Below are 22747 nucleotides of genomic sequence, written 5' to 3' on the forward strand. Positions count from 1 at the left end.
GGAGCAGAAGGAGGTGCTTATTCAGGTACTATCACATTGTGGGTCATTGAATGACCAACGCCATTCAGTTTTACACATCTGACTCTGGGCCAAAAAACTGACATTCATTGTGAGATTTTGTGCACAATATTTTGCGTATTACTGTGTATGCACAATGTCAAAATTAAGGTCACTAATGTGTAACTCAGTATTCACATCGGTACCCTTAATGTTGCAATACAGGTCTTACCATGATAAAAATTGCCCAATTGGTATTTTATTTTCTGATGCTGATTAGTGACACGACGTAACACTTATTATTTTATGTATCGATACTAAAAATATAGTTCAACAAATTTTGTCCATACGATTGACAAACTGTTCATATATTGTTACAATTCGTAAGTTATTATTTACCTCTTTGTTCGTTCTGAGTTACAACATACATAAAATTTCTGGTCGAATTTGAAATCTCCTATAGAGCATTGGAGCAGAAGGAGGTACGAACCGCTCATAGAGGTAGTAAATTTGGGTCATACACCGACCAAGGTCATAGAGTGTTACACATCTGACTCTTGGCCAAGAAACTGTTGCATAATTTGGGCTGTCATACCTCCCTTTGACAGTGTAACTGTGCATGCACACAGTGAAATGTACATGAATCTAAGGTGTAACTCTGTATCCACGTGACTCTTAAAAGTTGGTGGACAGGACCAAAACATGATAAAAGCTGCAAACATGTGTTGAAGTCTGTAAACGATTGGCAACAGCACGTAACACGTATATTCACTGTCGGTACAACAAATCTGGCCTGGAAACGTAACAAAACTTATCCGACATGGTTCAGGCACTGCATGTGGGTCTACAGTCTCTTCTCCCGTGATGTACTAGTTGCCCTCATATGCGTTCGTGAAGATCTCACTATTTTAATGAGATGTTCGAGAAAGTCTCGCTACGCAATGTTTTGGGGTTCGAAACGATCATCGTAACTATTCTCAATAGATACTTAATAAAGTGTCTAAGAAATTTAATGTGTCAGTGGGAGGAATTATCGTTTCTACCAAGGGCAATAGCACAAACAAGAGAAGAGAAAAGGTTCATCGAATATTAACTAGTTGTATTATCACTAGTTGTAATATCGGGGAATATTTAGTTGGAATATTATTCAGTTTTAAATAGAGCAAACGAAAAGCTGCTGATTGCAAATTCATTAGTTATAATAAATTGTAACACACAGCTAACTGGTTGTAACGCAATCCGTACATAGTGAAACGTACAGGTCACTGATGTGTAACTGTTTATCCACATGACCCTTAATATTGGTGTACATGTCATTTCATGACAAAAGCTGCAAAATTTGTTTTATTGTGTGAACAGAGAACCACTACAATTCAATGGCATGCATCGAACTCTACAGCTTCAACTGCAACGACAAAATTGTTTGGCCTGGAATGCGTTGTCCAGTGATATTTTACCACATTGTGAGGGTCCTGCGGAGTATAAAAGGGGGCGGTTGCAGAAGTATATCCCTCAACAACAAAAATTTTCCTGTCCACCTTTCATTACTACACAAACATTTTCCATTTTCAATAACTTCACACTTCCCATTTCTTTCTACTGAAGGGTGGCAATAAACCCGTGCATGAAATTTATTATTAGTATTTTCCAACCCTCCTTTAACCTCAATTGCAGTGTCATCAATAGAGGGTTCACACAGAAATCAAGTTCTTGGGTGCCAAATAGCAGCCAGTAGGTTGCATGATGTTCGAGAAGATCTCGCTAATTTAATGAGATGTTCGAGAAGGCCTCGCTACATCAATTATTTTGGGGTTCGAATCGACCATCTCTATATTCTCAATAGACACTTACTAAAGTGTCTAAGAAATTTTATGTGTTAGAGGGGAGGACTTTTTGTTTGTGCCAAGTGCAATTGCACAAACGAGAGAAGAGGAAAAGTTCATCAGATATTAACTAGTTGTAGTATCACTAGTTGTAATATCAGGGAATTTCTAGTTGTAATATCAGTAGTTTTAACTAGATAAGACGAAAAACTGCCGATTGCAAATTCATTAGTTGTAATGAATTGTAACAAATACATAACTGGTTGTAACTCAACATGTACATAGAGTAATCAAAATTTGTTGCATTTTAAATATTAGTTACCCTACTTTCAAATTACTTGTCCCAATGAAGTATCATGTTCTTCTGCGAAACTGTTACTTATTATGTGGTCATGTGGAACCAAACCAAGCCGCAAATTGTAAGTTCATTTCTGTACTGAAAGAGTAATACCTATTGAAGTGCCTGTAATACTATCTGTAATACTTATCGTTAATATAATTGTAAACAAATTGTCTAAATTTTAACATATAGGTAAATGACAAGGTGCCTGTACAAGCACATCAATAAGCGGTAACAGCTTATTAACGTCCTGTAACGTACATATGCTAGTGGCAACTTCTTGTTACACTTGAAAAGTAAGGTGACTGACGAATAATTGGAAATTCACCTGAACCAATTGTTGTTGGAGTACAGGTTATGACCCAATCAAATTAAACCATTATTTCATCCACACACTATACATTTGACTAAACGTTGAGTCTATTCTCTCGTTAATAGGTGGTTGTCATGCCTTCATCTAATCACCCAGGAGTACTATCCCATGGAGAACAACATGAAATGACATAGCAAGCAGTTGGTCAAGTTGCCAGAAGAAACCATTTACTATGTATGGTCTCAAATAGGTGCTCTGTTAAAAATTTCTACCTCTTTTTTTCTCCCACCTAATTCTTTATCAGTAGATACTTCTAACATCCAACCAAAAAGCAGTAGGTATTAGTATAGTCATGCAATCCACAAACGAAGGATCTCATACAAGTTTACCATCAAATGTTCGGTAAAAAAGACGGAAAGTATCGTTGGATCCAACAAATGCCATAAGCAAGTACGAAACACCAGATGGGAGGGTTTTATATGGTACCAAACGCGAGTTCAGGAACGCTCCACTTAACACCAACAACTCTCTGGGACTAGCTGGTCACATTTTTAAAAATACCGTCAACGATCATCTACCGTCTGGCTATTTCGTTATGGACCATGAACCCATATGGGAGCCTGTTCGTGAGCGAAGAATGGAATTAGAGGTATTTTGTCGCTGGCATGGCATCCGCGTCCCGAGAACAAGGTCAGCGGATCTTGTTATAGGACCACAAGCCAATGATGCCAGCGTATTACATAGACTACAGCGAGAAGTTATGCAGATGGAGCGTAGGCTTCACAGGTTCCACGAGATCCAGACCGCAAAAATACATGGTATTGGAAAATATTTTGATGTTCAACACATTTTAGCAGATCCCATGCTTATATCGGACCCGGACCTATCTGACTTTACTGAATCAAGCGACGATGACTTTCAAAGGTACATACCCCATTGTCTAATGCATGACGGCGTTCCCAGGTGTTGTATGGGATACAACTGATAACAAGGGATGTAGTTCAATGTTTGTTAGGGTAGCGGTAAAACTATACTCATTATAATCTCTACTCAAATAAATTGCTTACCATATTTGGATATTAATAATGCCTGTTACTCAGTCGTAACTAGTTGTAACGTAACAGTAACAGATCCCTAACTGGTTGTAACCCATTGTGTACTGTTCGTTATTCCTTTTTGTTGCATTGTAAAACTTCATTTTAACGTTACAAATTAGTTCTCCAAGGAATCATTTTCTTATGCGCACCTATTACCTAGACGTGGTCGTGACCTGGTTTGATCATAATTTAATTAACCTAAAAACTTGTAATACCAATTGATGTGCCTGTGATATATCATGTCAATGGTGCACTAAATTCGTCAAGCGATGCAAAACAAATGGCCTAAATGATAATGTTTTATAAAAATAGCCCAATAATAATTCGAATTTATCATCATAACAAAATCAAGACAATTTAGACTTTAGATTGTGTTATCTTATACATCCTACCTTTGACGGTGCGATCTATGCCAATAAATATGTTATTAAGCTATGCAATTGAACGTAGTAGAATGATATACATATCACGACAACCATTCAACTGTTATGGTCGATTTAGTGAAAAAAATCCGATCACAAAAAACACGTTCAATTCTATTGTAAAATTGTTACTTCAATTTTCTACCAACTTTATAATTTTTTAATTGATGACTACTAACACTAGATGCGATTACAATTGTAATCCACTTGTCTAAATTTGAAAAGAGTGAAACATCAATGGTGCCTGTATAACCTCGTCAATAAGTTGTAACAACTTATTAACTGCTTGTAACGTACATATGCAACATTCTCAGGTTGGGACAACCACTTAATGTCTCGTTGAAAATATATAGTTACACATCATTCATCAACCTCATTCTGGGGGGAGGCGACGTCAACGCGTAGTTGCAATCCCTGTGTGTTATTTCTTCCCTGAAATGGGTAACGATGGAAAATCAGCAAATATTATTAATAAAACATACGATTAATGATATACGATGTCCAAGTCTCCAATTAATAACATTACATAAATATGTGCTGTAACGATAAAAGTTTATCACCTGAGGTGATGGTGCAAATACATGATATGCATCAACATCACAGTGTGTTGAAATTGCCCCACGCTCCTCCTACATTATATAGTATAAGTAATCGACTGTCAACAAATCATTACCAGTGCCTATATTGCTCACTTATAAAGTTAAATTGGACTAGACATTATAACAAAAATGATATATCAGACCATTAAGACATCTCTGATGGAGTTATGCTTGGAAAAAATAGGAAATCTGGGATGCATCCATTCTGTAGGGACACTTGCAGGAGGCCCCTGATTAGCCAAACGGTGGATCTTGAAATAATAAAAAATAATACGTTATTAAAGCGAGCATACGTTAACTACATAATTTGCATGATTTGACAGCCTTCGGGAGCCCACCGTTACAATTAAAGAAAATAAGGTAGCTCTACTACATGAACAAGAAGGTTTTATTTTAACTACTAAATGTATGCATACCGTTTGACTTTCATCGATATCGGGAGCAACAACATTTGGAGGACCGTTCACTGTCTGACTCATTGAATGCGTCTACAAGTTTCGTATGGGCCAAATCATTGTATAAGACAAACAAAATACGTATATCAGGAGGGATGACGGCCGTAACAACATTATCACACAATGTAACATCAATGTAACTATTTATGCTATTAGAAACATCCAAATAAAAGTAAGAGTCATGTCCATTTTATACTAACCGAAACAGAGTCAGTAGATGAACGGCATCCCATAAACATGTATTCCTCAAATGAAACCGATGTCGGCTCCGATTCTGAGACCTACAGTATTGACACGGCAATAATATTATTTCATAATGAATGTTACCTAAACTTTAGTTAATAGTATAACAATAACTTAGTTTTAGCATAAATGTTTCCCAAGTACCAAAATTTGATCCATACCGTAGTCTGTGTAGTTCTTGATAATCTAGATTTTCTTTTTACTCTGTCAAATTTATCGACCCAACTTTGCATCACTCTACTTTTCTTCCCACCGCCTCGTTTTTTAATGCCTCTTGCGACTACTGCCTCCCCCATTTCATTTACAATTTCAATTTTATCTCGTTCCTCCATATTCAGATTTTTTTGATTTTGCAAAGGTTGCTCTTCGCTTTCTGAGAGGAGGAGCTCAACTCTCTTTGACAAATCGGATATGACAGTGATTGCTACTTTGCTGGTGTCCTCCGACATTGCTGCTCGAGTTGCGACCTTAATCATGGCTGGAGCGAGCTCCCGATAACGAGTTGAAATCATTACTTTAGGATCAGCCACAACTTCCTGTCCTCGCCGATCAAAACAGTCTCCAGCCCGAGCTCTTTTTGTCCATCGCCTCTTAATGTATTCAGGAGGAATTATTTTTATGCCCACGGTATCAAACACCTTCAACGCGTGCCCACATAAAATGCCTTGATTCTCATATTTTTTGCAACTGCAATGTACACTTAGATCATTCCGATTGAATACTACTATTCTTTCAAGTCCTCCATCATACCTCATGACCGCAAACTCCACAAACATCGCTGCATCTTGTTGTCTCAATATAACCATAGCTGTTGACTCGCCATATTCATTTTGGAATGCAACAAATACGGTTGGTGAATACGTCTCTGATGCATGCACAAGCATAGGTGTTTGCCTTAACCCTACCATGGGAAGCTTTTGCCTCATTTCATATTCTGCAATCAGTTCATTATGTCTCTTTTCATCAACCACCCGATTGAAATGTCTAAAGAACTGCACAAGGTCATGATCCAGTTTCAAATGATTTTTAATTGCTGCATTTAGGCTTTCGCTGAGTTGGGTGCTTCGCATTCCCGCGGTCCATCTTTCTTTCATCATGCACCTTGCCCATTTATCACGAATTTTATACAACCCGGAGAGCCATTCATTATTTTCAAGATTGTGTTTCTTCACCATCGCCTCCCACACCCTATTGAATTGTTCCACTTCTTCAAACTCATACATGCAGGCACCAAACATGTATGGAAGATCACTATTTTCCTTGTAGTGATTGCCAAGATGTTTCATAAAATTACGCCTTATGTGAAACGTACATAGACCGTGAAATATTTCAGGCATAACAACTGAAAGAGCGGCTGCCATGGCATGATCTTGGTCGGTTAGTATGGTACTTGGATGCTTTCCGCACATTGCTTCTACAAATGTACCAAACACCCATTTGAAAGAATCTATAGTCTCATCATACATAAGGGCAGCATCGAATATCACAATTTGCCTATGTTGGTTAAAACCCACAAACACTCCAAGTGGCCGGTATTCTTTATTTGTTTTGTAGGTTGTGTCGAATGTGACTACGTCTCCAAAAAATTTGTAGTCAATTAACATTCCTGCATCAGCCCAAAAGATATTCGTTATCTGCTCTTCACAGTCCAGCTGTACGGCATGAAAAAACGATGGATTCTCGAGTGTTTGCTCTTGAAAATAATTCAGCATGCTACCTGCTTCTCCATATTTCAAACTCCTTTCCCGTCGAGTACGAAGATATCGTTTCAAGTCTTCCCGAGTATATCCCACATTTTCCATCCCATCTGCCTCCTTTTCCATAAGCTCATGGCTCTGTTTCAATGAAAGCCCAGCGTCCTCGCTTATTTCAGCTTGGAATCCTTGAGTCTCGCTCACTTTTCTTTGTGATGGCATCATGTGCGCACATTGAGCAATGTGCAACTCATGGTTATGCTCTAAAACAAGATCATGCACACGGTACTTCATTGTTCCTCTAAACAACACAATAACCATTTTAGCTCCACACCCTGTTTTCGTCGGAGCTCGTGTCCTCTTTGGCATCACATCACCTTCGTACTTGCGCTTCACACCTTCCTTGCAGCAACTATATCTCCTAGACGTGGTCACGCCGTCTTTGTCTTTATTCAGATAGTCTTTACGTACACTAAAACCCATTTTAAAGGCATATTTGTTGTAAAACTTGTACGCATCCTCTTCGCTGTTGAACTCCATTCCTAACTCAGGGGTCCCATCTTCTACCAATTTGCTGCAATCCATTACTTCTGATCCTACCAATTATGCATCAAACACCCTAATTTGCAACACTTCATGAATTGTATGTACATAAACGACAACATAAATGTATATTACCATTCATAATGTGTTATGAATCATACATTACTCGTATACCAAATTCTATTATTACGCTATCAATATGATTAATGATTCACATCATCTTACTTTTACTCTAACACAATCTGTGCACAAATACAACTCCATGTACACTAACTTATACGGATTGTAATGTATTGGTCACACGATGTAAGTCTATTTTAACTGTATGTACATCCACGCTGGTGATTATATTTTGATTCTAGATTCTTTAGCTCACTGGACCTTATGTCATTCGTTAATAACAACCGCATAAGCCAACTCCGCATTTTCTACTATTTCTATATTTTGAGGGCCAAACAATCACTTTCTACTCATTGTAATATATTTTTTACATCATGTAATTTACTTACAATACAAGGTTCACCCATTTATTATTCACATATATGTCTTTTCCTCAGTTTCACCTCATTCAACTCTACACCTCTATTTTATACACACTACACGGTCAAGAGAGGGACAAACTAATATTACTCCATGAGCATGGACCAATTACTAGATGCACAATGATTCATATCAATTGTAATACGGTGGCTATAACATGTAACTAATTTACAACAAGATGTACATTCATTCACTTGTTAAATGTGACTTTGTTTCTCTCATCTTTCCCTAATTCCGTTCGATGGTTTATTTGAATACATACCCCTAGGTCTTCCAAAAACTACTATCCCTTTATAGTTCATCACTGAAAAACTAAATGGTCACACACACAGATACGGTACATATATTTAATATAGTACAACTTCACTATTCTTGTATCATCTTCATATTATGTCTTCAGTGACTCTAATTTTATCCTTCATTTAACAATTGAAAATAGGGTGACAAATTATTGGCCACAGTTACTGACATGGTTTAGTCATGTTACCTTGGTCTGCTAATACGCTTCACGTTTCACCGAAGTCGGAGAGCATAGCTGCATCTGCTATTAAGTTGAAGGACAAAATCTGGCTTCGTGAGATTTTGTCCTTTCTCTGTTTGCTTCTACCTTACCGCCTGCCTTGTGCGCATTCAAAATAGATACAATACTCTTATACCCAGTTGAAAACTACAGCTGCTTCTGCTATTCAGTTTTCCCTCCAAACTTTGGCTTCATCTCTCTTTGCTTCTTCCTTGCCGCCTGCCTTTCCACTCACTTTTCTGTCAATTGCTATTTTCATCAGAGTAGACTACACTCACTTCACTAGAAAGAGCTAGTAAGTCGAATTCTACTCGAACTTCAGCTTTCTACCTTCAATGAGCGGTCGGTCAGACTGTCACAGTAGAGCTCCTTCAGAAGCACGCCAAGACTCTTCCCTCAGTTTTGTTTTCTGCGACTAATTCAAAATTTCAACTTGAATTTCAAAATCTACTTCTCTTCCGTTTGCTCCGTTTGCTCACGTTTGGAAGTCAACATTTTTTTATTTGGAACGGTGCCGTTTTTGTGCCCTGCTTCAGCCTTGCTGACTTGGCTCATTTGTCTCCTCACGTTTTTTATTGTGAGGAGACCGTTCAGGAGCGGTCGTCTGAGGACCGCTCCTGCCCCGTATCCAAGCGTTGTCATTCACGCACCAGAGATAGCGTCAACTCATAGGCTATCTATCTTGATTAAAAAAATAATTATTTTCCAGTCTACGTCGCCTCGAACAAAAGTACAAGACTGAAGACAATGATGAGTCATCACAGTCGAGAGAAGCCACAGCTTTCAGCAAGAGGGATTAGGGGAAGACGGGAAGATTAGAGGAGGCATGGCAGCAACGCTTTCGCCATCAAATCATTTGAACCCAACAGCTCACAGCAATCCCATAAAACAAAGTTACGGAAATCTTAACCCAAAATTCCAGATTGAGTTCAGAGCTAGTAGTCACCTCCCACCGTCTAGAAAAGTGAGGCCAATTACTTGTTTTGCATTAAACCCTTCAAAAGCCCCGAACCAACCAATCGAAAAAGACACCAAGCCACCCTTAGTCGTGGTTGGATCAGCCAATGCAGATATATATGTGGAGATTGATAGGATGCCACGAGAGGGGGAGACAATTTCAGCCAAGACGGGCCAAACTCTAGCCGGCGGTAAAGGGGCTAATCAGGCGGTTTGTGGTGGGAAATTGGCATATCCAACTTATTTTGTTGGCCAAGTGGGTGAAGATGCTCATGGGAAATTGATTAGCCAGGCACTTGAGGGTGGTGGAGTGCATATTGACTATTTGAGTATAGTTTCAGATGCTCCTACTGGTCATGCTGTGGTAATGCTGCAATCTGATGGGCAGAATTCAATTATCATTGTTGGTGGTGCAAATATGTCTTGCTGGCCTAATATTCTCTCTGATAAGAGCTTGGAGGTAGCGAAGAATGCTGGGATTCTTTTGCTTCAGAGAGAAATTCCTGATTCTGTTAACATTCAAGTTGCAAAGGTCAGGTCCTTGACTTTTGCTTTATTTATTTATTCAATTATTTTTTAGAAAGTCTAGAACTTTATGTGCTGATCCTGTTGCGAAGTATGCGTACTCAGAAAGAAGTATTCTTGATGCTTTTGGAATGATCAGAGATGAATTATTAATTGAAACTCTTGCGCTGACAATGCTTTGGTTTGTGGCTTTAACCTTGTCCTTGTTTACGCTTCCTCCAGTTAGAAGGTGTCCAGAAGTTAGTAATTAAGATTGGCGTTAGATAGTTTCAAAGTACTTATTTCGTTTTGACAGGTTTACTGCAGTTAAAGTTGAACTTTTGGTGTAAAATGCATTGGTGTCTGATTTAGATAAGTATGAGTTGATTGTATGCATTGTTCTGGAACCATATTGTTTTCATGTAGAAGAAAGGGAATCTTTTGTCTTGCAAACTCCTGTGCTTTTGAGGATCATGAGGGTAATCGGAAGATCGTTGCTTCTTGGATTCATAAACTCTTTTGCCATTACAAAATTCTTTTGAAACTTGTAAGAAGCAGCTAAGGATACATTGGAGTTAGACTTTATATGGTCTTAGGCTAATGTTTAGGGATTTCTTTACCTATCCTAGTAGGTGTCCTACAGAAAGTAACTTGTCGCTTTTAAGTATAATTTCTGAAAGGAAAATTTTATGAAAGATGAAAAGAGCGTGTCTTTCAAACAGCTCATAGAGATCTTTTAACTTGCCTATATTAGTTTTTGAACTCATGGTGCACTTTCTGTATGCTAGCTGATGTATGCTGTTTACAAGGTTGCTATACATGTATTCATGTATATTTTTCAACTCTTAAACTCCAACCCAAAAAGGCTTATCCTAGTCTGAATTAATGCCAATTCAATCCAGACAATGAAGCCATATTATAACAAGCGTTGTCATGTCTTCAGGCCGCCCAAAGTGCAGGTGTTCCAGTCATTTTAGATGCTGGAGGAGTTGAGTCACCAATCCCTCCTGAGCTAGTGGCTGTAGTTGATATTCTGAGCCCAAATGAAACTGAACTTGCCCGCTTGACAAATATGCCAACAGAAGATTTTGAACAAATCAAGCAAGCCGTGGGAAAATGCCATAATGTGGTTAGTTGTTTGATGCTTAATGGACATTGGTCCATTAAAGCTGAAGTTTTTTTATTTGGATTGTAGATGTTATTATGCTACTTTGAGGCATTGAACTATGTTAGGTGGCAGTCTGACCGGATAAAGTTATTCTAATTTGGATTGTAAAAAATGGTAAAAAGAGAGAAATATCAACAACTTTCGCACTACTCTCTACTTCTGGTGCTTCACTGTAAAATGGCGAGCGTCAACTTGTAATTAGTGTCACTATGATTATGTATTCAGTAAACCTGAATATGATGTTAATGTAGATGATAGGTCCACAAATTTGTTTTCAGGGTGTGAAGCAAGTCCTTGTGAAACTTGGGGCTAAAGGCTCAGCTCTTTTCACTGAAGGAGAAGAACCAATTAGGCAGCCTATTATATCAGCTCCAAAAGTTATTGATACTACAGGGGCTGGTGATACCTTTACAGCTGCATTTGCCGTGGCTCTTGCAGAGGGAAAATCCCAGAAAGAGTGCTTAAAATTTGCTGGTAGTTTTCTAATTCCCTTATAATGTGAGAATCAGTTGAGTACTAGTAGTCTGACAAAAACCCTAATGACTTGCAGCTGCAGCAGCTTCACTTTGTGTTCAAGTGAAGGGAGCCATTCCAAGTATGCCTGAAAGAAAATCTGTTTTGCAGCTGCTTCACTCAAATTGAGGATGTTTCTTATCTTGATTGTTTATAACAAGTAGGTATATGTTTTGCCTATTTCGTATTGTCATCTTTCTTCATATCTTTGGTGGTTATGATTCCTGAATTAATTTTGGACAAACACCAAAATCCATTATTAGGAATGATGCCCCTTCCCCAATCAAGTTACCAAGACAAAAATGTAACTCCAAAATTGTAGTGTAGTACTGAACTGTTACATAGCTGGTTTAAAGAGAGTGGAAGGGATGATAAGAGGAGAAGAGGTAGGGAACAAATGGGCAAACATTAAGAGAGGAGCATAGTTTAGTTGATAAGCATCCGAAACTCAAAGTTCATATTTCCAAGGCAAACGGGCTTCTGTGCTTTTATACTGATTCTTATGGGTCTACTACTTGTTTATCACACGAAGAAAAAAGTTTTAGCATTTCTGGGATCTAGGCAGTGCTTATATTGTACTGTAGGCCTGAATACTTAACTACTTTCTGTTTTTCAGTGACGTATTCAACACGACTCATTTTGGCATATTAGGCTTAGGGGTAATAGGGGCATTGTTAAAAGATTACTTCAGAGCAATACCATATTTCATATGATCTTCCAAAGCAGTTTAAATGATGGAAACAGAAGTAAAAGTGTTATATTAAAAGCATGTCCGTGGTTTTCCAGTTTCGTGCTTGTTTGGACAACATTCTATATTGTATCTTTGAGAGCATGCAAATGGGAAATTAGATGGCTTACTGAATAAGAATCCATTCTTAACGGTGATAGCCAATACACTGGAAATGTAATCAAAGAAGAACCACCACATTGAAGTTTCAGGAACTCACAATCCCTTTCCAGCATGCTTTTGTTATAAGTGGACATAATAAACTTTTCATGTTTTTTATTTTTGTAACTTAGTTTCTTCCCCTCATTTTCTTGCTTTGAAAGTTCTTTTGTGCATTTATGTTTGATGTTATGGAAACTTGAAGCTTCCACCTGCTATATGAGGTATTTCCTTGCATGTCCAGGTGAATAATATATAGTTGAAGTTTACTCTTCACGTCTCATTTTCGGAAGCTGTTTATGGCGAATTAAGGTTAACATTTATGATTATGACAATGTAAAAGGCCTACGACTTCTTTCTTTCGACAGTTATTCACTTCCTCTGATAACTTTGATACCTGCTTTTCTAATTCGTGGTTCTCCCGTGAATACATTTTGCAGATTTCACTGGAGGATTTTGCATGATTAGAAAATTTCATCAAGTACATCTGGGATTCTATCTCATCAGTTCATCCCTCCTCGTGGACGACAAGGAGTTTATGGAATCCTCAACTCTATCTGTACATCTATCTCTGACTAATCTGGATTCAAGAACTGGCTCTGAACTTGCCTGGTCTGCTTTCACTGCTTATTTAAATGGAAACAGAAATCTAACAAATTCATCTTACATTCTCGAAATATTTAATGTTTTTCGTGAGGATATTTTGACAAATGTCTTGACTCTTGATACTTTTTTAAACTTAGCTAGTTAATAATTGCCATTTCTCAAATCTGAATGAAATGGAGGAAAGCTGCAAAACGTGTTAACTCCTTTTTAACTTTGTCTCAAAAGATCATATTAGTACTGAAGTTTCATGTTGCTTTGCTCTGTAGACTGGGCAAGAACTCTTGGTACTGAAATTTTCTGAAAAGTTGTTAACAAAGGCGAAGGACTATATACTTTTTTCAGATTTTTTTTTTTGGATAATCTCAGTAGTCGTCGTAATTCAGAAGCTCATTGCATGTTCAATGGATTTTATTGAAAGTTTCATGCAGACTTTGTTCATAACTTTACGGAAAGTTCGTTCCGACTTTGTCTCGGACAAGTGCTTTGTGAATACGTCAAAATATGTACAGTAAAATTTTCTGCATGAGTTTCTTATGGTGCAATTATTTGGTCAGCAGCATTCACCTTTTCTTGGAAAATTTTCAACAATGTCTCCTGCGTCGTTTACTTTTGGTTGCATTGCTGCTTTCTGTAAATTCTCAGATATTTTTTTCTCTGTTTCCTGAGGAAGAATAGCAAAATTCCCAAGTTCACACTCCACATCCATTTCATGCTACTAGAAAAGATGGTGCTCAAACAAACCGACCACAGAAAAATGAAGGAAATTTTACGGGCTAAAACCAGTAGTTGTCATAGTGGTTGGAATCATTTTGTCGGTTTATATGTCAAAATACTGGGAAAGTCTGAGGTCTATAAAATGTTGATAGCTCACCAAGACACCTAACGAGGCTAACATCGATTAGGCCAAAATTAACGAAGGCATATTTCATCCATTGCCGAGCCAAATTGTTTCTGGAGAATAAAAATATGTTTGAACTAAACGAGTTGAATTAGACCAATTGGGACCAATCTTGTTACCCTGAGCACTAATCCTTCTTTTGGAACCCAGACCTCACTAAATTAAAGGGTGCTCTTATACCTCGTTTGGATTTTTTTCATCACAGATAGAGTTCAAACTCCCGACCTACAGTCCAAAGAGGAACTAACCCTCTTTGGTGGCCACTGAGCCAAAACTCAATGGTTACACTGGGCACTTATTCACTAACCCTATTTTGTGTTGTTAACGTTAAATTGATTCAAAACTCTAAGTTGCCGTACCATATAGAGACCAAGAAAAATGTTAAAAAATGAAGAAGTCAAGCATGCATGTTGATTCAGTATTAATATTGAGTTTAATAAATAAATAAAAAAAAGAAGGATTAACATTGAGCAGAACCATAAAATTGGTGATGTTGGACATGATATGAATTCCATTGCCAAGCTGCTTCCCTTACCTTTTTTAAGATTAAGGTGGTGTCTGGAAGTATTTTATCCTCACTTCCAATAAACGTAATCTGCAAAACTGGTTCCAAATTAAAAAGGTAAAATACAATTCTTGAGAAACTTTTGATTGAAACAGAAGGCAGGATACAGATCCACCTGCTTCTTTCGATCGCCCTTTCGCACTTTAGTGGCCCTTTCTTGCCCCTGGTGTTAATTGTAAGGTCTATTTCTTTAGTCCATTTCAACAGTCTCCAGGGTAGGTGGGCTTCCATAGCCTCCTCTAGTTTCTTTTTCTCTTTCTTTTTTCCCTTGAATAAATAAAAAATTTAGAAGGAGATGGAAGTTAGCCCGTACCAAAGTTTGATGGAAATATATTTGAAATAATATTTAGAATAATCACTGTAACACTTTTTCTAATAATATAACGTACGTAAATTTAAAAATACCGTTGAAAAAAAACTATTCGAACTCGAACTTCTCTCATGCAAGTGGATGAAATTTATTGGTCATCCATAGCTCTATTGAAAGTGCTAAGGTACAAGCTAGAGAATATGCTTTGAGTGGGCTGCAATAGTAACTCAATATTGCCTCAAACAAAGGTCAAAAGAAAAAAAAAATCAACGGAAGCGTAAGCATGCACTAATTTTAAATTATTTGCCTATGAAACAGTGATAAACACTATGCCAATCAAAGTGAGGAAAAAGCATCTAGTCTAATGGGACAATCCAAAAGAATATACCAATTTGAAAAATATTATTGATAACCACTCATGCGATCCCAAAACATTTAACTAAGCTCTGGGGTGATGCCTCGAGCCATTTCTTTCTTTTTCAAGGTTACTCAAACGCCAACGGCATTCAGGATCCAGACTCCAATTGGATATGATAGTCTACAAATCACTTAAATACTACTCCCTCCGTCCCATTATGATAGTCCTGTTTTCTTTTTTCGTCTGTCCCAAATTGTAATTCACTTTTCAATTGAAGAATGTAGTTGTATTTTAATTTCTCTAAAATACCCTTATTTAATGTAAGTTGTTATTATTATAAACTATCTTATTTAATATAGATTGTTAGTATTGAATATAACCTGCCCCATTTAATGCATTTAGATTTTTCAAAACATATTAATATATATGAAAAGCCAACTTTATTTAATGTAAGGGTATTTTAGAAAAGTAGCAATCTAAATTTGTTTTCCAACAAAATCAACTACTTTTTTTAAACTGTGTGAAAAAAAATTTAAAACTATTCAAATGGGATAGAGGGAATAGTAATTAATCTCGTATCAAGAAAAGGACAAGATTTCATAAGTAAAAAAGTTTAGGATTGTTGAGTGTATACTTAGTTGATGCGATAAGAGAAACAAAAAAGAATTTTGCCTCTCAATCATTAGGCTTTAGCCAATTATGTGGATGAAATTGACAGGTCCAATGATTTTTAGTTTATGATTATTTCTTTGCCTGTTTGAGCCAATCAATGGTGGAAATGTCCATTGTTTGGTCCAATCTGTAGTTGAATTGACAAACATGTTCATCTGCTGACCCCAATAATGTGAAGAAACTTGAGGCTACTTTTTGATTTTGGCGAATCGTCAAGTGAATTTATTATCATGGACTGCCTTTTGATATATGGCACTTATTTTCTTTGACATATTTTTATGAGCCTCAACATTTAATGTGGTAGAGCCGTCGAGGAAAGATTGAAAGTAACATTGTACAAATCTAGTTGGGATAAAAAAAAATTTCTTGGTTGTAATTTTTTTAATATGAAGAAATATCTCTCTCGAGTGCAACTGGTATTTGCAGCTTGCAATGCTTGCATTTGAGCTTTGATGCTACTCAGATGATCCAGTGAGACTCTGGTGCAGCATTTTCCAACTTCCAAGAATACACAAGTCATCAAAGTTGTTGATTAGATGACTAAAAGATTTTTGTTAAATAACAAATTAATTGAAAAATTGTTTAATCATGATTGTTACCAGCTATCAGTCATCAAATTATTTAATTAGTATATGCAAGATTCTCTCACAATAGGGATCTCTGGTGTGTTATAATCCATTTGATAGAGTAGCACATTACAGGGTCATGCCTTGTAGAAAATAGAAATTAAAGAGTATGTTGTAATCATAAAATTATTCTTTAATGGATTCATAATTTTTTTTTTAACTCGGAACATGTCTCGACCCGATCCCTTTAGACCCGAGCCGACACACCAAATCGGAAAAAAATCGATAGCCCCATATAGTTTTCCCGGACCAGTCATGGATTCATAATTAGAATTAGCATTTGATATAAGACAAACTCATCACAGTTAGAGGGGCTATCGCGCAGGCAAAAATGTCAAATCATTGGATTATTGAGTGCCCAACATGATACTCGACTAGAGAATTTCATTCGACCGCATATGTACCAAAATAGGCTTATTAATATTTTGTTTTCTCCTTTCTTCTTTTGGCCTGATATTTTGATTTGGGGAAGAAATAGAATTTTTAATGAGTTGAATCTGTCGTGTATTATACGAATAGAGTTAGAATTCAACTTGAATACTAAATGAATTATAAATATTGCTCGAATTTGATTAATTTATTTGTATAAATATTCGAATTCAAGTTCGAGTTCGAATTTGACTTGTTAAATTGAACGAACCAAATTTGAGTTCTAGCTCGAATTTGAGTTTGGAGGTGATTTAATTATATTCTAGAATAAGTTTAAATGTATTTCTTGGTTTAAAAAATAAATAATTCTAATTTATGTATAATTACTTTTTTAGTAAAATATAATTTATTATTAAATGTATTTATATTTTGTATTTATTTATTTTTATAATTATATATGTGTTAACTAACCATGTGAATAACTTACGAATAGGTTCGTACTCAACTCGATTATTTAACGAGTCTAATATCGTGTTCAAATTTGATTCATTTATTAAACAATCGAGTTTTTTTCTTTTTTAATAACTTGAACGAGCCGAGCAAACATGTTCGCGCGAACTGCTCAATTCATTAAAAGATCTAGAAAAAAAAAAGAAGAGTCATCATGAAAAGAAAAATTAGATAAGAGGCGTCCTTCATTTTGAGGTTGCACCTACCAAAAGTTTTTTATGGAATCTTGCTCTCACCTTTTTAATAGAAAATCTTGACAAAACAATTAGTAGCAAATAGGGGTAGGAATCATGGTGATAAACTCGGAGTCAATCATATTATCGATGAACCAAATTAGCCCTTTTATGACTGTGATCAATTAATATCCTAACTAAAACCATCAACTAATCAGTTTCTTCTGCCACCAAAAAGTGAAACAATTCTTCGTCCTCTTATTCTATTTTTAGTAATAGTTCTTATTCTATTTTTGTTAGTAGTCCTGATCCCTAATTTGTTTGGATTGAAGGTCTTTTGAATTTTTTTTTCGTGTATTATTTACTATCAGACCACTTTTTTTTTATGTAATATAAGTGAAATAGAAAAGGTGATTAGAAAACTTAATTTGTGAATAATAAACAATTTTTTCTTTAAATAATCCAATCCAAACAAACTTGTATAAAATGGTACAATATTCAGAAGGTCCAAAATACCCTTAGGATGTTGGTGAAATTACAGGAGAGAAGCCGCTGGCGCGTGCAGACGAGAGAGACGAGTGAAAGAAACAGCCGACCAAATTCCGTACCTTTATAAGTACTAGGAGGGGATCACCGCGCGATGCGCGGTGGGTGAATGTAGTGATGCCCAGTTGAATAATTAATTTTGTAAAATTAGTTAATTCAAAGAAGAAGTAATGTATTAAGGATCGTGGGGCAGTGGTTGCTTAGTTTAGCTAAGAAGAAGTGGAAACTACCAGTAATGTATTTAATCGATAGGTAAATTACACTGCATGGTTCAGTTAAACTCATTAAGCATCCGAATAAACATTGAATGTGTGATACCAAGGAAAATTTTTTTCAACTCCGGTATCATCGAAGATCAAAACTGTAAATATATTTTCAGATTCCAGAACAAAGACAAGAGTTTCGTTGTGCTGCAATTGATGTTGAAGAACGAAATCTCTCCAGTTTTGGTGAAGGCGTTTATGCTTTACACCAATTTGAGCACTTCTGTGTCCAGTGTTGATAAGTAACATGGGAGTCTTGATACCATTGATGAAGTGAACAATAAAACGCGGAATTTTCTATCATCAAGAGGTGCAGATTAGAAGATATGCAGAAACAAAAGGAAATTGCTTGCGAGAAAGTTGAGATGAAAAAGAGAATGCAGGTAAACATAGAATAGCTTACCAAACTGTTTGGAGTTGCCGAGTTAAAGATTTGATAAAAGCACACCGAATCAGATAGATCTTGACAGAAATTTGGCCTCAGCGAGGAAGCAACTTGCTGCTGTCCAGCGGCCATGTGGATATCATCTGTAATTAATGACTGTGTTACATTAAAAATGATATATGATATAGATGAGGATATGAGATAGGTACAGGGGTATCTTGACCTCTTGATGCAATGGCATTCATGTGCAACAGGTCTGGTAGGGGAACGGTCCAAGGCAAAAGAACTTGTTTTTGCAATTCACAAAAGTGAATGACATCAAATATTAGATTCCCGCTATGTTGAAGTAATAGCGTGTCATGCCTTTTAACAATGTTGTGTTCACAAAAAACATCCCATCCTTGTGCGAATCTATGATCCGTAACTATGATAGGCCATTGCCGCAGTCCAAACCTCAAAATAATTCTATTGCAGTGGTGTTGATGAAGTAATGATTCAAACTGAGTAGGTAATACCTTCAAAAAATGAAGTAGGAAAATATCGTCAAAGTATACCATGCTATTTAACTCTAAATGCTGCAATGTAGGTGAACGAGCTAAAAGTTAACCTGTCCTCTGTGGATGCATTTGAGTAGAAAACAGCATGCTGATAAGCAGCTATTTGTCGATTGAAAATTTCCTGGAGATGTTAAGATTGTTTCTGCCATTGAACTATCAGGAGGAAAGCTGTAAAATTGGAAAATCAGGAAAGCGGTCTATTAATAGAAAATGCGAGTACAAGGTGACATCATGTGATAAGGATTAGAAATACATTGTAGAGCAACTCATCTGCAGACAATTTCTTATGCAGAAAAAGCGGTAGTGCAAATGTATGGTTAACAGTTGTTATGGATGATCTTGTAAATGGCAAAGAGCATATATATAAAGAAAAGATCAATGTAAAAAGAGTATATTTTTCATTGCTTTTAATGCTAAGTGCAAGCTTTTTCCTACCACAATTGAAAAGATTTATTAGTTGCAGAGGAAGGTAAGGAACAATGAATAGAAAAGACAATTCAATGTGAAACATTAAGTGTGAGTTGTCAACCGACTGCTTGTAAAGTAATGCATTTGTAATGCTTTAATGGCCTGAAGGCAAGATCATAATTCACCCTGTACTTGCCATGTTTATTGTAGTAGATAGGCTGATATATAAGTAGCAGGACCTGAATATATAAGTTTTATTTGTAAAAAATGCTGTCATTTGTAATAAATGAATAAGTGTGCATACAAAGCTAGAGGTTCCAAACGGATAATAATAATTGTATTGCAGAAAATATAAAGAAACGGAAATGAATCCCAAATTATATAGATTATAAAGCTGCTAGTTCTGCAAAAAGGGAGTTCATCGTCAGGGATTCAAAGATATCTGTGAAAATCCTCATGCTGTCCAAGATGGAGGATTTCAGTTAATTTTTGAAAGTCTGGCAAGAACATTGATACAGGTGCCATTATCAAAGTTCAATGATCATGACAAAAGCTGTTTAGCAGATAACCACGTACAAAAGTGAGAAAATTGCGAACAGATGAGCAGCATTTCCAAAAGCCATAAACAATCTGCCTAAGTATAGAAGTGCAGATGACAGAAAGCAAAAAATATTAATGTTTGAGCAGTCTAAAAGGAAACGAGGTCAATTCAGCCTAATTTTGCTCTCTTTTTGGAGTTGGCATCTGAACTTTCAAAGTCATTCTTCTCAGAAAGGCGAGAAGAGCTGTTGGGCTTGTCAATCGACATCACAGGAACAGAGCAAGCATATCTAATTATAGAATTTTGCACCTTAAAAGATGCATCCTTTTGTTGCAGAAATTGACCTGTCTCACTTGCAGTTGTGAGAGGATAAAGCTCTTCAGAGTTCAGAGAAACATGGGTTGAAGAACAATACTGAACTGGATTTTCAAAAAGATTGTTCATAAGCAAATCCTCTTTGTCAAAGTTGAGAGCTTGGCTGACGCTATCAGAACAATTAAAGCAATCGTCTAGTCGATCATGCAGTGCTACAGGTATAGAGTTCCTAATTTTTCTCCTAGGTAGACAGAAATCAGGCTCAATAGGGGAAGAAGGAAGGTTCAAATTTTTCCTTTTTTCTGGAAGAAATTTTCCTTTGCAGCTCCTAAGATCAGCCTTAGGAGTAAGCGGAAACTCTGCAGATTGTAAATGAAGATGCATTCATTTACAAAGAATCGAAATGTAGAATCAGCAACCAGCAGGTAGGGGAGCGAAGGCGGTCTAAAAACCAAGAACTGGACAAGAAGAAAGCAGCAAAAGAAGGACATTGCCAACTATACCTGCAAGAATACTTGCATTTGGCACGTCATTTGCTGTCTCAGAAGAGGGAGCAGAATGAACGTGAGGAACAAAAGGAGCAGACTCGCGAGAGGACATATATTGTAATGCCTCAGTAATGACATCGGCACTGTCATGGCCGCTCTTCAAGGCTTCGCCTCCTAACATTTCACTATGCATAGAAGAGTGATTCGCATCATCAAGTTTTTCATGATGCGAATCAGGGAAAGAAACACCCGATTCCATATAACCAAGTGAAACCTTACGAATACGTGGGAGTAAATGCGCATTCTTTTTCTTGGCAGCTCTATTTTCTTTTCGACGTTGCAGAAGTTCCATTTTTTTCGAAGGTGGCATTTCTGCATACTTTTTGCGGCGAGTAGCATTTCTATCCATTCGTTTTTTACTAAGAGCGCAAAATGTCGAAGGACTATATAAAGAAAGGAATATCTAACTTAGCAAAAAAGAATGTAAATCGAAAACTGGCAGAAACCAGAGCAGGCAAAAAACAAATGAACAGCAAGGAGCTAAAGAAGTTAATAGCCGACAGCTGAGCAAAGAACAAATGTTCACATAAAAAATAATCAGGCACGTAAACATAGCACCAGAAAGAATAGAATAACTCGTATATGCAAGTATAAGGATCACAAAAGGTACAGAAAGTCAAAAAGTCCCAAACTAAAAAAAGGTAAAACTGGAGCAGGCCGTAAGTACGGATGCATCACAAAATGCATACCAAAGATGCACAAATTAAGGATAAAATATAGAGAAAAGAGCAAAAGAAGAACAAAATCAGAATAACTAACCTGTGAAGACGAAGAAGCTCAACACCGCAGAAGTGAAAACAGCAGAAACTATCAAAGAAATCACAATCATGTAAGAGGTAATAAGAAAATGTGGGGAAAAAAGGGGAGAGAAAAAGAGAAGCTAATTTGGTAATAATAATTTAGAAGGAGCAAAAAAAAAAAGTAAAAACAGTCGAACCAGTGCATTAGAAAACAGAGAAGCAAGCAAGAAATAAAAAACAAAGCAGCATGATAGCAATTCTGAAATATTTGAACAATTAAAGAACAAAAAATGAAAGTGAACTATAAAACTAATATGCTCACCAGGAAGCAAAAACGACAGAACCAGTGCAAATTAAAACCAAGCTAATAAATTAGGGAAAACAAAGGTTCAAAATAGCCAAAGAAAACGAAGAACAATGCGTATGAGGTAGTTGTCTTTTTGTCTAACAAAGAAACAAGAGTAATAGAATAGGGAAAAGAATGCAGTAGATGCACAATTACCATTGTTCATGATGATGCTCAGTAGAAAATCCGTTGGGGAAAACCAGAGAAACCCTGTAACCATTGTGCAAATGCAAAACACTAAACCATGTCAATCAACGGCAGCAAAGGGAAGCTGATGCTTGAGAATGGTGAAAAATGACGGTTTTTTGAAGATTTACAAGCATAACCTCAAGGAAAGGGAAAAAGGCTACAAGGCCTATTGAGTGGAACCGTAAATGCAGCCACAAGGAATGGGTAA

The 22747-nt window shown here is 36.7% G+C and overlaps 4 protein-coding genes and 1 long non-coding RNA gene across 9 annotated transcripts in view; 1 reads left to right on the forward strand and 4 right to left on the reverse strand.

Moving 5' to 3' along the window:
• LOC113771888 overlaps positions 1-3047 on the reverse strand; it is a 12710-nt gene extending 9663 nt beyond the window's left edge. The window contains exon 1 of the mRNA XM_027316436.1: positions 3035-3047. Within this exon, the coding sequence (XP_027172237.1) occupies positions 3035-3047 (13 nt within the window). The remainder of the gene's footprint in view (positions 1-3034) is intronic.
• A 1305-nt stretch (positions 3048-4352) lies between these two features.
• On the reverse strand, positions 4353-7568 carry LOC113771889 (protein FAR1-RELATED SEQUENCE 5-like). The gene is made up of 6 exons (XM_027316437.1): positions 5451-7568; positions 5247-5327; positions 5008-5079; positions 4735-4842; positions 4553-4621; positions 4353-4424 (listed from the first exon to the last, which is right to left on the reverse strand). The coding sequence occupies exons 1-6, from the start codon at positions 7566-7568 to the stop codon at positions 4353-4355; spliced, it is 2520 nt and encodes an 839-aa protein (XP_027172238.1).
• A 1802-nt stretch (positions 7569-9370) lies between these two features.
• On the forward strand, positions 9371-13406 carry LOC113770621 (ribokinase-like). Of its 5 annotated transcripts, none has more exons than XR_003468414.1 (6): positions 9371-10075; positions 10991-11176; positions 11494-11689; positions 11766-11892; positions 12859-12926; positions 13055-13406. XR_003468414.1 is itself a non-coding variant. In XM_027315137.1 (5 exons), the coding sequence occupies exons 1-4, from the start codon at positions 9413-9415 to the stop codon at positions 11855-11857; spliced, it is 1137 nt and encodes a 378-aa protein (XP_027170938.1). In that variant the 5' UTR covers positions 9371-9412; the 3' UTR covers positions 11858-11892; positions 13055-13406. The 5 variants fall into 5 exon arrangements, 2 of the variants coding, with proteins under 2 accessions (XP_027170938.1, XP_027170936.1); XR_003468413.1 differs by having other exon boundaries at positions 11766-11888; positions 12859-12950; XR_003468412.1 differs by having other exon boundaries at positions 11766-11888.
• A 5111-nt stretch (positions 13407-18517) lies between these two features.
• LOC113772551 lies at positions 18518-19550 on the reverse strand. The gene is made up of 4 exons (XM_027317175.1): positions 19503-19550; positions 19119-19410; positions 18914-19038; positions 18518-18807 (listed from the first exon to the last, which is right to left on the reverse strand). Exons 2-4 carry the CDS (start codon positions 19138-19140, stop codon positions 18532-18534), a joined length of 423 nt encoding a protein of 140 aa, XP_027172976.1. The 5' UTR covers positions 19141-19410; positions 19503-19550; the 3' UTR covers positions 18518-18531.
• A 14-nt stretch (positions 19551-19564) lies between these two features.
• LOC113772552 lies at positions 19565-22593 on the reverse strand. Its single transcript, XR_003468565.1, has 3 exons — positions 22507-22593; positions 22024-22071; positions 19565-19620 (listed from the first exon to the last, which is right to left on the reverse strand). It is a non-coding gene; the product is annotated as an uncharacterized LOC113772552 (long non-coding RNA).
• Between the last annotated feature and the right edge of the window lie 154 nt (positions 22594-22747).

The sequence above is a fragment of the Coffea eugenioides genome, chromosome 5, assembly GCF_003713205.1.
Source record: "Coffea eugenioides isolate CCC68of chromosome 5, Ceug_1.0, whole genome shotgun sequence".
NCBI classification, from domain to species: Eukaryota; Viridiplantae; Streptophyta; class Magnoliopsida; order Gentianales; family Rubiaceae; genus Coffea; species Coffea eugenioides.